This window comes from Coregonus clupeaformis, chromosome 18, assembly GCF_020615455.1.
Source record: "Coregonus clupeaformis isolate EN_2021a chromosome 18, ASM2061545v1, whole genome shotgun sequence".
In the NCBI taxonomy this organism is placed as follows: Eukaryota; Metazoa; Chordata; class Actinopteri; order Salmoniformes; family Salmonidae; genus Coregonus; species Coregonus clupeaformis.
Window position 1 is genome coordinate 17,051,043 of NC_059209.1, and position 17,276 is coordinate 17,068,318.

Genomic DNA, 17,276 nt, shown 5'->3' on the forward strand with positions numbered 1-17,276 from the left:
AGATGGGTCGTGGCTGGGTCTTCCAGCATGACAACGACCGAAACACACAGCCAGGGCAACTAAGGAGTGGCTCCGTAAGAACCATCTCAAGGTCCTGGAGTGGCCTAGCCAGTCTCCAGACCTGAACCCAATAGAACATCTTTGGAGGGAGCTGAAAGTCCGTATTGCCCAGCGACAGCCCCGAAACCTGAAGGATCTGGAGAAGGTCTGTATGGAGGAGTGGGCCAAAATCCCTGCTGCAGTGTGTGCAAACCTGGTCAAGACCTACAGGAAACGTATGATCTCTGTAATTGCAAACAAAGGTTTCTGTACCAAATATTAAGTTCTGCTTTTCTGATGTATCAAATACATATGTCATGCAATAAAATGCTAATTAATTACTTAAAAATCATACAATGTGATTTTCTGGATTTTTGTTTTAGATTATGTCTCTCACAGTTGAAGTGTACCTATGATAAAAATTACAGACCTCTACATGCTTTGTAAGTAGGAAAACCTGCAAAATCGGCAGTGTTTCAAATACTTGTTCTCCCCACTGTATAAACCCCAGTCGTACTTTATCAAATGCCTTTTCAAAGTCTGCTATGAATAGCAGGCCTGGTTTCCCAGATGTTTTATAGTGTTCTATTGTTTCCAATACTTGCCTTATATTATCTCCAATGTATCGTCCATGTAAAAAACCTGTCTGATTAGAATGAATAATGTCCGACAATACCTTTTTAATTCTATGCGCTATACATTTTGCTAGAATTTTTGCATCACAACACTGAAGTGTAAGGGGCCTCCAATTTTTTTAATCGACTGGATCTTTATATTTTCCACTTGTATCCTGTTTCAGTAATAATGAAATCAGACCTTCTTCTTGAGTGTCTGATAATCTACCATTTACATAGGAGTGGTTAAAACATGCGAATAACGGTCCTCTGAGTATATCAAAAAAGGTTTGGTATACCTCGACTGGTATGCCATCCAACCCTGGAGTTTTCCCAGACTTAAAATCTTGAATTGCATCCAGAAGTTCCTCCTCTGTGATTTCACCTTCACATGAGTCTTTCTGTATGGCTGTTAATTTTACATTATCAATAGAAAATAATTATCTACAATTAGCTTCAGTTAGAGGAGATGGAGGCGACTGAAACGAAAACATATGCTTAAAGTACTTTGTTTCCTCCTTCAAAATATAATTTGGTGAATCATGGGTGACTCCGTCATTTGTAACCATTTTCAGTAAATTCTTTTTGGTAGCATTTCTATGTTGAAGATTAAAAAATAATTTGGTATATTACACTTGATCTTTCTTGAATAAGTTTCTCCATTTCTTTTTGTTTATCCTCTAATTTATTCTGAGCCTCTATGTTACAGTTTTTATTGCTATCTATCTGTTCTGTTAGACCTTCTATTTCCTTTGTTACTATGGACTCTTTTGACCTAAATTGCTTTTGTTTTCGAGATGAGTACTGAATTGCATGGCCCCTAAAGGCACATTTAAAAGTGTCCCATACAATAAGGGGATTTGCTGTACCTATGTTATGTCTGAAAAAATCAGTTATAAATTCCTCTGTCCTAGTTAAAAACAAGTTATCTTCCAATAGGCTTTGATTACATTTCCAATATCCTCGCCCACGTGGAAATTCAGTAAGAGTAATGTATATGCCAATTATATGATGGTCCGACCGCATTCTGTCCCCTATCAACACTTTTTATTTAAACTTTTGGTGCCAACGAGAATGACATAAGAAAGAAGTCAAGACGACTAGCTTGATTGAGTCTCCGCCATGTATATCTCACTAGATCAGGATATTTAAGCCTCCATATATCTACTAGTTTTAATGTATCCATGACATTCACGATTTCCTTAAGAGCATGAGGGTGATAGTTTGTAGTGTGATTTTCTTTACAGTCCATTGAGCTATTTTAAACGGTATTATAATCTCCCACCATAACAATAGAGTATTGTATTGCTTGCAGGGTTGATAATGTATTATATATATATTGTCACCTGAGTAGGTGTTACTATGTTGGTTTAATGTTGAATGTTAACGGGTTGGTTGGCATAGTGTGTACAGCAACCCGGGTCACGTATCGTAGCACCAGCAGCCTGTTGAGATACTGTATCTCAGAGCCAACATGGAGGATACTAACGGACCAGTTTTACACCAGTCAGGGGCTTAAAGGTTGGTCCAAACCGTGCCTGTATCGTGAGAGTTCATCAACTGTCTGTGGCCGACAAAATTCCCCTAAAAAACATTAGCTCCCATAAAAGCCATTCGGCCCTGGTCTGAACAGTCATTTAAGCAGGCCTCATCCATAATTTCATAAGAAAAAGCAGGGCATCGCATGGCCCTCATTCTTGCAATTCCAATCATGGTTCTAGACTGGATCTGCTGGAATGCTGAAAGGAAGGGACTGCATATGTAGAGCCAGATTTGATCCCGTGACAATACACCTACAATACCACCATCCACTACAGTTGATAGATGACGGAGCATCTTAATATGAGGCTTTAGTCCAGCAATGCAAAATAGGTTAGTGCTTTTAATGGTGTAATACAAAACACAGACGTGAAGGGACAAATTTGTAAGGATGACATAAGTTATAATAAATTGTTTATATTTCTTACAGAACTGAAGACTACATCGAAGGGTCAGGATCTGTACAAGAAGGTGCAGGAAAACAGTAAGTCCTCAGTCAATAACCATACAGCATTGGAGACCAGTGGCTGGTACAGTAGTAGTAGTAGTAGTAGTAGTAGTAGTAGTAGTAGTAGTAGTAGTAGTAGTAGTAGTAGTAGTAGTAGTAGTAGTAGTAGTAGTAGTAGTAGTAGTAGTAGTAGTAGTAGTGTTTGAGGGATGAAGCTGGAGAGAACCGTATGACTGCGCATTCTCACTTGTAAACCTCATCTTTTTTTTCCTATGAATAAAAGTCCTGGTTTGTGATTCTGTACACAAAAGGGAAAATGAAACATTTGTAGCCAGTTCACTGTTGTTACATGTGACAGAATTTCGAAGGCAATGGTTACACAACTAAAACAGAAGCCCACAATTACAGCTTTTGATAATGATGGTGTTTACTGTAACACAAGTATAACTGGCCTTTTCTCTTGGTTGGACATGACACGCTGCCTACACATATCATGCTACATTGTGTCTGATTAAAGATAAACTTGAAAATAGCCTTATATTGGCTTTTAGTGCTTCAACTCCTGTTGAGGGAAAAATCATTTTCACCAATTGGAATTCAAAATTCCCAGTTGTGTCGAACAGTGGAAGCTGAGTTAAGGTAAGAGGTTGGGATGCCAGTGTGCACTGTATGTCAGTTTTAGCCAGCAAAACCATCCTCATTGATATCAAGTTCTTCTGTAAATGAGGTATAGAATTGTTGTTCTTGTAAGATAAATGCAAGTCGTAAGATCACAAACAAAACTAGCTTTCATTGGCTGTTTCATTTCAACCTATTGTATGATATCATATGCCATTTCCGTTTGTGTGTGCGTGTGTGTAAACATGTCATTTTTTATTTATTCAACAGAAATAATTAGTCTGCCAACTCTAATGAATTCCAAACTTTAGTTAAGACCACAAACCCACACAGACACACACACATGCACCAGACACACGGAACACACACAGTTTGTGTGAATCATTTACTCCTATACCCTTGATCCAAAATACTCTCTGCTGGTTCAAAACATATGTGTTTCTATCTGATTTTGATGGGAGAAACAGGTCTGGATATGTTGGGGCCAATTGAAGATAAAATGGAGTGTAAGGCACATTGCAGTTTTAGGATATCTTAGCTTGTGTTTAATCTCAGATTTCCCATCATTTTACAATCCTTCTCAATGTTTCCTAACAGTGACTCCTGTACAACAACATAAATATTGTGCAGAAAAAAATGAATTTCCAAAATTAAGCAGTTTTTTTCTTTTCCCAAGTTTCATTCTGTAAACACTGAAAAATGCTAATCAAGTCTCCTCAGTTCTCAACAAAACAACAACAACAACAACAAGAACAACAACAACAAAATAACAACAACGGTTCCTTCTGTAAGGCTTGGCAGCCTCACTATGTAAATATTCTAAAATGGGCTCAGAGTAAAAGTAAGAGCCTTTTCCCATTACCTTCATTTTACTAGTCCATTCATTGTCTCTGTCAAAGGTCTGTGTTTTAGTTCAGAGTGGACAGAGTCGAGGGGGGAGGTCGGGGGAGAGGCTGGTCAGGGTGTTTGCTTAAAGGCTCGGGGGCATCAGAAGGTGGCAGTCTGTGAGGGAGGTGAGGGGGCATCAGAACAGGCTGGTCAGGGTGGTCTGCGATGGGCTCCTGCACTCGTGGACATCCATGCTGCCAGACACAGAGGTTAATACGGAGGTGACGGTGGGCATGGTGGGGTTGGTCAGGTCCGTCAGGGTCGTGGGGGTGCTGGAGGGGCTCATGGAGGCCTCTGAGGCGGGGCCAGAGGGCGTGCCCCCCTGCAGGGTGGAGCCGTCTGAGGTCTTGTCCACCCCTGTGTTCTCCTGTCTCATCAGGTTCCGCCGGAACTTGGCCCGAGCATTCTGGAACCAGACCTGTGTACCACAGCAAGGCAACATCGTTGCGACTGTTAGTGATGGAACCGTGGGGAAAAGACAGAGGGAAGGTTTCAACTGGAATAACAGGCATGAAAAATAGAACGCATCAAAGCAAAATGACTGCTTTGTTTTCTGGGAGCGTTAATTAAAGCGGAGCGATTTTTACAGAATTTTTGTTCAGAAACCTTTTTGTCTCATTTTTTTCTTCAGTCCCCTAGATAATTTGCTGTCGTCTTTGTGGAAATCAAGCGCTCTCTGTTGTGATCCCCGCTCCCCATAATAAGCAGTAGATCTGATTTTATTACTCTCACTCCTCACAATTCCTATCTGGAAATTGAAATATAAAAATGTCCCTTTGATACTCGTTTGATTTCAACATCCCATTATTCAATTGTATTCCCATCATAATACACAAGAACAATTTTCTTTTTCCTTTTGTGTGTAGTTTTCCTCATTTTGTTCAATATCAGGAACAATACAGCGTAGGTGTGTGTATCTAACCTGTAGTACACGCTTGGTGAGGCCAGTCTTCTGGGCTAGCTGCTTCAGGTCCTTGGCGTCTGGGTTGTGGTTGATGGCGAAGTAGGACTTCATGGTCCTAAGCTGGTGGTGTTTGAAGGAGGTCCGCATGCGCTTGGTCTTCTGACTAGAGCTGTAAGAGTCCCTGTCCATAGAGTCGCCGTCATTCTCATTACAGCTGAGTGCTGGAGGACACCACACACACGCACACAAACAAACAAACACACACACACATACACACACACGCACACGCACACACACACACACACACACACACACACACACACACACAAAGATCAGATGTTGGTTAGTCAACCTGAATATGGTGTTTCATTCACGAACAAGTGAATAAGTTAAACATGACCATGTTATGTATTTTGCTACATTATGTATTGAATTAATTCATTAATAATAATAGGGCAAAATGCTGGCTTATATGCAGCCCAGCAGTGAGTGTAGCTGGCTTTTAATACCATGTTTTAAGATTGGTTTAGTAATTAAACTTTGGGTAGAGAGCGTGGCGAGGAATACACACATGAAAATCATAGGTATATTTGAACAGTGATTGTAAATTCAACCACAGCCTGGCTATTGAACAGCGGTGTCTCATAAGGTCCTTACACCACCCAGTACCATAATCAAAATATGATATTATATTTGGAACATTTTTGATGTATTTGTGATATTTGTATATATCAGTGTTAACATGAACATTGACTTCTAACAATTACACATTTTTAGGGCGATACCCAGTGTTACATTCACATACATTAAGCAGCACTCACTATATGGTGTCATAGGCAGGTTGTGTAAGACATCAACCAATTAAAATATGTGCATGTGAATTACTTTCTGGCTGGTATTGGCAGGAGTGTCTTTACACATAGAGGTCTTAAGCTGGGAAATATGCATTGTCAGTTTGCAAAATAAAAATGCCATTTGTCCTTGAAAAAATATGAATTGAGCTGAAATAATAAGCACATAAAACAGGTGAAATAAAATACAATAATAGTCTAATTAATATATGTTGATACTACTACTACTAGTACTAGGCCTACTACTACTACTACTAATAATAATAATAATAATAATAATAATAATAATAACCCTGATTGTGTGATGGTTGTTGTCATATTGATTGTCATATGCTATAGTCTGCCCTAGATAATCGAATCGTGGATGCAGAAACATGACACATTTCCATGACAGTATTTTCTTGGCAAATGCTTATGTGTTGCTATCTATTCATAACAGTTCAGACATATTCAATGCTGCATACAATAAATATTAGTCATTCAAATGTCTCAGAATAACACTTCAGACAATAAACCACAAACACCAGACATACATAAACAGTATTTATCTTTCGCAAATGTTCAAAAGCTATTGATAGGCTGATGAGTACATTTCTAATAACAGCTGGAAATAATATATATGTTTGCTTCAGAAACGTATTAGATATTTATTCAAGCACAACATCGATTTCGTTTGTGAAAGATTGTTAGGTGACTTTAGTCAATAGCCTACTTTAAATACGTTGTTTATTAATCTAATACAGTAAGGTTGATATGTATATCAGTCAGTGGCCCAATGCGTAAACAGTAGAGGGCAGTAGCGGCCCAACCCCCTCCCCTTCCCGCTTAGATGTTGTGAGACATGTTACTTCGGATTACTGGTTGAAAAAGTATGGTGGCTCAATCAGATGATGAACCATGTGGAAAGTCTTTATATGACCAAGTGAATGATGACACACGGGCAAGTGATGCGTAGGCCTAAATAGAAAAGTGATTTTATATACGCCTACTTGAATAGCCTATAGGATAATATCCTGAAGGTAGATCGATTCACTTTGCCTTTTATCAAACTTTTATTCTACGATTGACTTATTTTATGAAAGTTGGAAGGAATGCACGAAAACAGTTTAATAACACAATAACTGACGGCAATATTTCATTCTCAAGACACAAATGTCGATGCAAGAAGACAATTATGCTTACTGAAGGGGCCTTCTTTATTATATACATTATTTTACTGTTGCAACAACTGCTCATTGGCCACAATCACTACTGGATAACTCGTCAAGTCTCATTGATCTCTTGTAGTGCACACCCATTCTGGCCAGGTCCCAGACCAACCGATCCCGAGTGCGCAACCGGGCGAGAAGGGGAACTTTAGACGTCTATAGAGCCTGACAAGTGGGAAATGGCTAAGGCGAAAGCCGGAACTTCAAAAACATTTTTTAGAGGACAGGATGAATAAATGTGTGGATAAAACTGTCCTGCCACACACAGTTGAATTGCAGTTGAATTGTAGAGAGAGGGATTTCGGATACATAATCTGCAGCAATTTGGGAAACCACCATGTTATAATTTCGTGGGAGAAATTAGGTCAAATGTTTTGAATATTAGGCAGAAATTAACTCGGTTGTGTCGAATGACAGTGTAGCCTACAATGATGGTCAAATGTGGTATTTAGTTTCTCCAGAGCACAAATACGCTAATGCAATATTACAACCCTTTAGGTTACGATACTTTTCTGATATTAACAAAAGAGGAACGTCCATGGAGGTAAAGAAAATGAATGATTTAAAAAACAACTTTGTATGGTAAAATCACAGAATTGTCTACTTGTCTTCTGCTATAGGCCCCACGTGCCTTTTAGGCCTAAGAAATAACAGCCCATAGCTTAAATCAATGAACTGAACGAAGTCATTGAAATATTGGTTGCAAAATATTGGTTGCAAAAACAAAAATATCATAACATCAATTGATTATGATAGCCTATTTAAATCGTTAGAGATTAACTGATGCAATGAAGAGGGCGAATCGTTTGGCACCTCTCCACTTGAATGAGAAAGAATTGTCACGATTGAAATAACAAAGACATTAGCCTAAAAGCATGCAACATCTATATAAAATTGTCGTTGCATCGAATGTACTATAGCTAATAGATTATTGAGAACAAGTAGGTTACTCTATTTAAATTATTACCATGCTTAAAATCATATGGATAAAGACTCCCCTGCACTTTTAAGTCCCACCCTTTCATGATTGTTGGCCTGCGTTGTTAATAACAGGCCTTGGCAATAATTATAAATTGCACAGTTATGTCATTTTGTCATACGCAATGAAAACTTTTTGATTAGGGGGAGTGGCCATTGAGTCAGTATGGCGTTGTTCTGAAAAGGCCTATATTAATTGGAAATGTTATCACTGTAGTCTTACCGGCATTGTAGGCTGCTAAATCTGCTCCTGGCCCGGGACTTTTCCTTTTCCTGGGCCGCCCTTTCTGCACAGTCCCCACGCCGTTGAAGTAGGATAGTCCCAATGCGTTGGCAGGTCCCAGTCCTTTGTGAGAGGCTACATCCGCATGATTGAAATGTGTCTGATATTCCCCCTGTATGAGATTTTCAAAGTGCAGCCGACAGTACACCAGACTGTCTTTCATGCCAAAGTGGTCCCCAGTCGTTAGCATCTTGTTGCAGGATGTGCAGGTGAAACAGTTCAAGTGGTACACCAAGTCCCTGGCCCGCATCACCATCTCTGAGGCCGAGATCCCGAGGTGGCACCGGGCACATCTCTGGACCGAAAACCTTCTGCGGAGAAGACATAACCTAGTCAGTGCATGGACACATTTTGATCAGATGTGAATTAGGCTTAACCGTGTCAATTAGTAGCACATACAGTGGCAGTTATGTAAGCGTACTCCAAGGTACCGCTTTGAAACAGAACCATGTACAGTACTTTGAAACTCTCACACAGGCCATATGTAATGCGTTTTGTGCAAGGGCACTTTAACGTTTTGTCGAAGCTCAGTAGTATGGCCACGCTATAGACCACATTAAAGCCTATTATATGGTGTTGTAATACCCAAATTAAATATAATGTGTCAAGGGGGTGACTATTTTTAGGGCAAATCTGACTTCAAATGTTTGCTATTCTTCATAGCCACCCAACACTTTTACTATTGTGTGCAGCACCATTTGGCGGGGTTTATTGAGTTACCTGTAATAATCTTCCTTGCAGTAGATGCTTCCGTCTTTACTGAAGCAGGTGAGCTCGGACTCCAGGTTGAGTTTACACTCGCAGCACTTGAGACAGCGCATGTGCCATTGTTTGTCCACCGCGAGCAGGTAGTAGCGGTCAGCAATCTTCCCGCCGCAGCCCGCGCACAGAGCCACCCTGTCACTGTTCATGCACCGCATGTTCTAAAAGACAACCAAACAAACACAAACTTATGTCAACCACATGTCATCAAACACCCATATCGAAATAATATATAATTTCTGCCACAAGATATGCTCCCTTTTGGAGATGCTTCCTTTTTATTACCCATTCTTTTAAGTATGATATTTTGCATGAACATATTGTAATATCTGACAGAGGGCACTGCGCCGAACAGTACAGGCTTATTTATTTAGACTAGAAATGAAGATTTTGTTTTTTCACATCAATTAAAATATGCCAAGTTATAGGCCTATAGCTAGGCTAACTGTATCCTATTGTTGATCAAAGCATATCTTGTTATAAACATTTTGGGCATTTAAAAGTGAAACATCCATCCATAAACAACAACAAAGCACATGCTATGTAGCCTGTAGTTCTCGAAATAAAACGGCTTACTCACACCAAGATTTACGATTTCAGATATCCTAATCACACTTACAAACAAACACATACACACACACTTCATTTTTTCTAGGCCTATTCTCTAAAATGTTTTTTATCTTTTAAAAAGTTCCAAGAAAAGTATAATTTCTTAAACACTTTTGGGACTATTATTATTATTATTGGGGGGTGGGGGGATGGATGCTAAAACTTTCACCTCACCTAATGTAATTTGGCTTAAAACTTTGATTTGGCTAAAACCATATAACAAGACAAAGAAATGCACCACAATAGGAATACATTATCACATATAGCCGAACAGATCAAACATCAAACCACTTCTACCCATCCATTAGGCCTAGTCAAAAAATATAGGCAACAAAGTGAATGCCAATGTTATAGGGAGAAGACCCCCCATTTGTTACCATTCTAACGAATTAATTTGTAATTTAACTCAAGTTACATTTTATCAATCAAGATTTGAACACATGCACGTTTTAGTCTAAAGGTAAAACAACTCTCTATTAATTGTACCCTTATTTGTAAGGGTATATACAGCCGCATATAGGCCTCATACTAATTTGCACAACGATTTGATGAATGTGTAATGTTGTACAATTTCAAAAGTAGAAAATTATGAAACATTCATTTCATTATGATGTCGTTTAAATCCACAACATATCTAACACCAAAACAATGTCATGCTTAAAAACACTTGAGTGGACATAATAAAAACATCGCTGATATTTGCTATTAACAGATTAGCATATGCCTATGAATTCATTAGCCTACTATTCTTAGATTACGCTAAATTGTTTTGTGATAGAGATTCAAAATACTTCCATAATCATACATACATTGTTTAAGACATATTCCAAATAATAATAATAAACTCCAAAAGTAAGTTATTTCTTAGTCCAACAAGTTTTAATAGCCTATCCCACGTCAAGTCTTTTTAATATCACAAGTATGATTTTATAGTGCACTGCTCCTACTTTTTTGCATGAACGTTTTGCTGCGCATTATGATATTTGTGCTCAACTGCTCGCTATACTCTCGATTGCAATCGCCCCTCAGCGTGTGGCTGTTCAGTTGCCTACCGTTTCAGATTCTCCCATATCTATGGCAGAGCTGATAGCTGCGGATTCGCTCTTTCCTCTCCGCTCCATTTCTTCCACAACACCGTGCATGTCGCCTCCAGGGAGTCCGTGGAAAAGCATCGTTGCCGCAGAGGGGATGATATTATACGTGTTTTCCTCAGATCTGCAACCAAAGATTTCCATAAGACGCAAACCTAGCCCGTGCATTGGCAGTCAGATTCTTCCCTTCTTGGTGTGACATGTAAGAATTCCAGGTCAGAAAAAAATGTGAGGCAAAAATGGACACGTGTTCTCCACACTATCATCTGCCAATGGAAATCATCATCCGAATATCTGCATCTCTCTCTCATAGGCTATAATTCATTAATTAAAGTGACGGAATCCGTCGTTTTACTAATGCTAATTAATTATATGCAGCATAGCAATATATTTTTCATTATCATACGAGAAGAAATGCCATTTGCTAAAGAATTCCTAAGGAATTAAAAACATACCAACTATCGAAGCCCCCGTTGCATGGGTCTGCTACTGGTCCCTCCTATTTCTTCAGGGGTATTTGGATTAAAACATTTTGCAGCGCATTAGTAAACGAATGAATTAGTCCTTCGCCGACCAATACTAACTCGATCAATGGACACTGCCGCTACTTTTATTGGAATAATCTACTGCATCACTGTAACGCTAAAATGATTTCCACACGAATCGAAGGAATAGAAAAAAATCACAACAGCCTCTGAGATTGTAGGCGCGTGCATCTCCATGTAGCTGCGTCCTCTTCAGTTTGTCATATAACTAAAATACAGTGTCCAAGTTGGTGTTAGAACAGCACTGATGTTATGGAAATCTACATGTAGCCAATTATTTGTAAGAAAAAAAAAAGCTGTTTATAACTCGTTGTCAAATTTTGTTTTGCATTTAGATCCTGAGAGAAGCTGTTTTCCTTTAGTAGTTTTTTTCTCTTTGCCAAGAAAGATGCATGTGAGTAATCGAGGAGGAGGAGTCGACTAAGACTATACATTAAGACTCAAGCAGGCAGCCCCTATCACTGTTCCACGGTCTCTGGCCTTGAGATACACTCTGCGCCTTTTCTACAGGGACCCTTACGTCACGTTCCACGATTTATGTTCATTGGTTCTTCAACATCGTCGAATTCTTATTTTACTGCTGCCGAAGAAGTATGCAGAGTATTCTTTCGTTGGTTACCAATGTCATGCTGTTTGGACGCATCCTTTCTGTGACTGCTTTTGATTAGATATCTGAATACTTTTAGTTTAGTGCTTATCTAGTCTAAAACAACATGGAAAGAAGAAGAAGAAGAAGAAGAAGAAGAACGGGAATATTGATTTGACAGTGTTGCAAAGATTTTAGTGTGTAAAGATGATCTGTTGGTCCATTGTCACATGACGTTCATGCATATCTCTCACTCAATTAAATTAAATTCTCTCTCTCTCTCTCTCTCTCTCTCTCTCTCTCTCTCTCTCTCTCTCTCTCTCTCTCTCTGTCTGACCCACCCGGACCCATTTATTAGATCTTTATATCTGTATATCTTATAACATAACATTTAACAAATCATAGCTTACATGATCTCCTGCATCACCTTCTCTATTGGACCATCTGTTTAGAGCATGTCACACTGGCGTCTGAGACCCCATGACTTTATTCCATCATAGGGACTCAATGCATTCTGCGTCATATTTTGTAGTGTAAGAAGACGTTCATTGAGCAATGACAGAAATAATAGTCATTTGAAATGCAGGTTCCATCATGGTGTTGTTGTATAGATTTCAATGTTGTGTTCGATTTGTTTAATCTATATCCCCCCTCCTCTCCCCTGTAACTATTCCCCAGGTCGTTGCTGTAAACGTTGCTGTAAATGAGAATGTGTTCTCAGTAAACTTACTGGTAAAATAACGGTAAAATAAAAATTGTATCATGTTACAAATACCAGCAACATATGCCTTTAAAATGGGCAAATTGATATCACAAATTAAGGCCCGTATTGCATCTGTTTAATCCATACAAAATAAATCAAATCAACGGCAAGTTCTCAAAATAGGCCTCCAACTCAGAGGCATTTTTCTTCAGTCATTTAAAAACTCAAATTTGCCCGTGTCAACGGCATGCATTCCAAAATGTGTGATATAAAGTGAACATAATACACCTCGTGCAGAGCGAGTCATTTAGAGTAAATGAAGAATCTCCCAAATTGAAGATGTGTCTGTTCTAATGACACACACTTCAATATGAATGATTTCAATGGTACTCCCGTCTAGACTCAGACTTCCCTTCTCATTTCCTTCAGTTTCAAACCAGTGTTGCGTGGTGGGTGACGCTGCTGTCCCTGGCCATAGCCTAAGCCTCTACTCCGGATCCGCTCTTCTAATTAGCTATGTGATCTTAATTGGGAGGGGAGTTTGGACTTCGTCATCAGAGGAGGACTTACGTTGTTCAGGAAAATAATGGGCGACAGAAAATGCCTGAGATGTGTGTGAGAAAATGACATCACTGTCAAGACCTAGCCACACTGTTCCCCATTGAAACCATCACATTTTATAGAATAGCCTATTCTTCATCGATGGCAAAGGAAACGACAAGAAATTAAATAGCAGGGCACCAGCTTTTGCACTTATTTGTTAGATTTCTGTCTCAGATGTAAACAATGGAAAATCCACACATATAATAGCCTGTATGAAGAGAGTCCAGAATCCACTTAGCACAAAACTTTATCTTTCTAGCACTCTTGACTTTCATAGGGAAAACAATAGTCTATATTTTTAAACGCTTCATCTTTCAACTTTTAACAGCTAGTATAGCCTGCTAAAGGACTGCAAAACAACGATAATGATATCGGCCTAATAATCATGATTATGATCATGTCATCAATCATAATATCATAGTAATACAAATATTGTTACCCGTAGGCTAATTACTGATGACAAAATAATCACTACACTATTTCACAATTAGCCTACAAGTTCGCCTAATTTTTCTTTACCTTTCCCCACATATATCCAGTTAGTTGCATATAGGAGGAAACGCTTGTGGTAGCGTGGGTCTTAAAAGTAGCATATCCCATAATAGCCCATAATACCTGTTCCTTCCAAGCACAGAAAGCCTGCGTTGATTTTAACGTTTTATAACACAAATATGAAGAGGCATGTTGAGCTCCTAAATCCTTATGCAAATCAACCCCTGTTTAATACCCTTAATTGAATACATGCATATTTATCATCTGCGTTGCATGTCTGGTATAATGCTGCTGTCTTATACATTAAACATTGTGGCACTGGGCATGTCTGCGGGCGTGTATGAAATATGATATTGCGATTATGTTTATTTTCAAACTCAAATCGTCTCAATAATAACTCTTATTTTTATTAAATGGGACTGGACTTCGCCAGGTCTCCCAATTGTTCTCTCGCGTAATCAAAAACCTACTTACAATCTTGCCGATTTCTTATGAACATTTAGGACGTTATCTTGTTTTGTTGTTTCTCCAGCAGGCATAGTGATTTTAACCTTCCTCCTGATCCGTCTGTGCTGTTGAAGTCAAAGTCAATACGGTTGGTTCAGTCGTTGACTGTGGAACCAATACACCAGAGCATATCTTATCCCTCTTTTGTCTAAAGACTGCTGTGTCGGCATATCCCCTGGTGACAATTATTTCAAGGCATCATCAAATTGACAACACTCCACGCACATTTCTTCTCATTTGGTTAGGCCTACGCTGGATTCGTGACATGCTGGAATAGAATATGCTGCTACGCATCACTTCCAACAAACTCCCAGTTTAGTAAACCGACCATCATCAATCTTTCATATAATAGGAAATGGCAATGGAAACGCTGTTTATCGTGTTGTAAGTGTGAATATACGCCTCATAGTGGAAATTTTCCGCTGCTGCTATACAAGCTTTGGAGGAGTAGGCTAATGTGGGACTGGATTTCATGATATCAAACGATTTCATTGATGTAATGAAATATACGTTCATGTTTCATCTTCTTCTCCCTTGCATGTTCATTTGTCACTCTCCACCTGCTAGTAATCTATTTACCAACTTCAGAATGTCCAAATAGCTCTCTCTGAAGAGGTGATATATTGCCAAGTTTGGGGTAAATTCCATTTCAATTAGCCTACAATTAATTCCAAATGGGGGTATACTTTTGAAATTATGTGAAATTTGAAATTCATGAAATTCCTGCTTGGCTGAGATTCAAATTGATTGTTCGCAACCTGCTAATTGGCACCAATGATGAGTGGAATTTTGTGTTAATAATGGTTCATAGGACTAGGTTAGTGGTTCCCCAGGGTTTATGAAAAAATAACAATTATTCTGGCCCCCAAATTGTATTTCAGACGGTAATGGCAGAGAGTGGCATGGATGGTTACTTGTCTGTCATATATTTTATTTTTAAAAACAGTGTGAAATATTTTTCTTTACATGAAATATGTCAGAAGACTAACGTTACAATTTCACTAATGATGATAATAATAATAATTATTATAATAATCATAGCTATCATAAAATAATATTTATAATTGATAATGTGCTTAGAACATTCAATGAAATAATTCATCATATTATTACAAATGTTGATTAATTCATATATTAATTAGCAGGCAGGGCTTATTTGATACTTCACAAGGCAAAATTCACTGAAAGATGAATGCACATAGCTGCTCTTCAAGAGGTCTGGGACACGAAAATGAACACCCTGTGCTAGGGGAGTTGACTGAGAATTGCAGCAAGTGCACCTTGACAAACACTTCCTAGTTTCAGTATCCCTTCACAAAAAGTGTTGGAGAAAACATGAGAGAGTTAGTTATGTTTAACACAATTCGAACGGGAAAAAATGCATGAAACTGGCAAGTCAAGTTCAATTAAATACTATCTCCCACAAACACCATATACCCTCACAATAAATAGCCCCATTACAGAGCAATAGACACTTTATTTTCTAATATACTAAGAGTATAGCCAAGAGCATCCTCTTAACTAAAGCATTACAAAAGTAGTTGGTTCAGGGTGGACTTGGTTTTTAAGAACTCAAAACTAACTTTGACACTTGGTTGAAAGACCAAAGTGTGTGTGGGGGGGGTGTTCTACTCTAAATGCTGAGGTAGCTTCACAGATTACTTCTTGTCTCATAATGATTTCCAAATGGGCAGCCATCAATAACACAATCTGCATTTTGTGAAAAACATCACCCTTGTAAGGCTCTGGTATCTTTTTGATCTCTGTCTATTTTAATTGTATAAAGGTATTAAGAAAGACAGCATCAGTCCAGAGCTAATGGGACGCTGCTGGATGTGGGGAGGGGGTTACATACTCTCAGAGGAGAAGGCTACTGTAATTAAGAAATGGAACAAAGCACAGGAGACTAAAAACACATGAAACGGAAAAATAATCACCTAAACCTAATCAAGACACACACACAGGATCATAGGCATGCACGCACACACGCACACACACACACACACACACACACACACACACACACACACACACACACACACACACACACACACACACACACACACACACACACACACACACACACACACACACACACACACACACACACACCCGCACACACATGCACACACAGACACACATGCACACACACATGCACACACGCACAAATATTCTTTGGGCATAATAACTTGACCAAAGTATGAGAATTGTGTGAAAGTCCAGTCAAGTAATATGCTTATTTATGTGTTATTAATATATTATCAATGGAGGCTGAATTACATCTAACTGTGTTGTGCCTGTGTGTGATTACAAGGAAAGCATTCAATGACCAAAGAAATGTGTGCTCCTGTCCCTTTCTGTTAATGACCCATAGAAACTCGTGGTTCTGTCTGTGGCAGCAGCAATAAGGCCGGGTACAGGAGGAAACCATAAAGGAACTCGGCACAGGAAGAAAGTCATGAAACACACCAGGTCTGGGTTACATCAGGTCAGTCAGCCTCAGCCCTGCCTGGACTCTGAATCCAGTAGTCTACAAGAAAGAGAAACTTCAGTACAATATTAGACAGAGAAACTCTAGTATTGTATTAGAATAAGCACACTCTCTCCATCTGCCCCCCAGTGCGTCATCAGGACCATGCAATATTTCAGTCTTAATTTGAGTATGGTGTTAGGATCAGTGCAGCTTCTCAGTCTAAACTCCAGTTCAGTATGGGCCAATACGCTCTCTCAGTCTAAACTGTACGGCTTTATTAGGGCTTTTCCAACATCTCCACTCAAAAACTCAGAAGATACAGCTTCAGATCTCCCTGCCGCCGCTAAAACAATGCAGGGTAGACAGACAGACATACAGTGTTCTTTGAACTGGACTGATGGACAGACAAACAGGCTTTACTATGTAACAGAGAGAGATAGAGACAGGTTTTGTTTCAATCATTATAAGATGTTGTGCTTGCGATGCCTCCAGAGCATGGCTCTGGCTGTCTTTTAGCTCCTGTGTTCAAAGAAGC

General features: G+C 39.1%; 1 protein-coding gene across 4 annotated transcripts; it reads right to left on the minus strand.

Annotated features, from left to right (window-relative positions):
• Positions 1-3,194: 3,194 nt before the first annotated feature.
• On the minus strand, positions 3,195-12,075 carry LOC121550567 (LIM/homeobox protein Lhx2-like). Of its 4 annotated transcripts, XM_041862881.2 has the most exons (6): positions 11,288-12,070; positions 10,794-10,956; positions 9,091-9,293; positions 8,311-8,681; positions 5,069-5,271; positions 3,195-4,564 (listed from the first exon to the last, which is right to left on the minus strand). In XM_041862881.2, the coding sequence occupies exons 2-6, from the start codon at positions 10,911-10,913 to the stop codon at positions 4,283-4,285; spliced, it is 1,179 nt and encodes a 392-aa protein (XP_041718815.1). In that variant the 5' UTR covers positions 10,914-10,956; positions 11,288-12,070; the 3' UTR covers positions 3,195-4,282. The 4 variants fall into 4 exon arrangements, with proteins under 4 accessions (XP_041718815.1, XP_041718814.1, XP_041718813.1 ...); XM_041862880.2 differs by having other exon boundaries at positions 8,311-8,678; positions 10,794-12,072; XM_041862879.2 differs by having other exon boundaries at positions 10,794-12,069.
• Positions 12,076-17,276: the final 5,201 nt, after the last annotated feature.

Excerpts from the sequence above, each read along its gene's own strand:
- LOC121550567 (XM_041862879.2), bottom strand. The coding sequence starts at position 11,000 with ATGCACGGGCTAGGTTTGCGTCTTATGGAAATCTTTGGTTGCAGATCT. Across the intron at positions 5,272-8,310 it reads TTTAGCAGCCTACAATGCCG|CACTCAGCTGTAATGAGAAT; the intron begins GTAAGACTACAG and ends GGTGTCCTCCAG. Across the intron at positions 4,565-5,068 it reads TCACCAAGCGTGTACTACAG|GTCTGGTTCCAGAATGCTCG; the intron begins GTTAGATACACA and ends TGTGGTACACAG.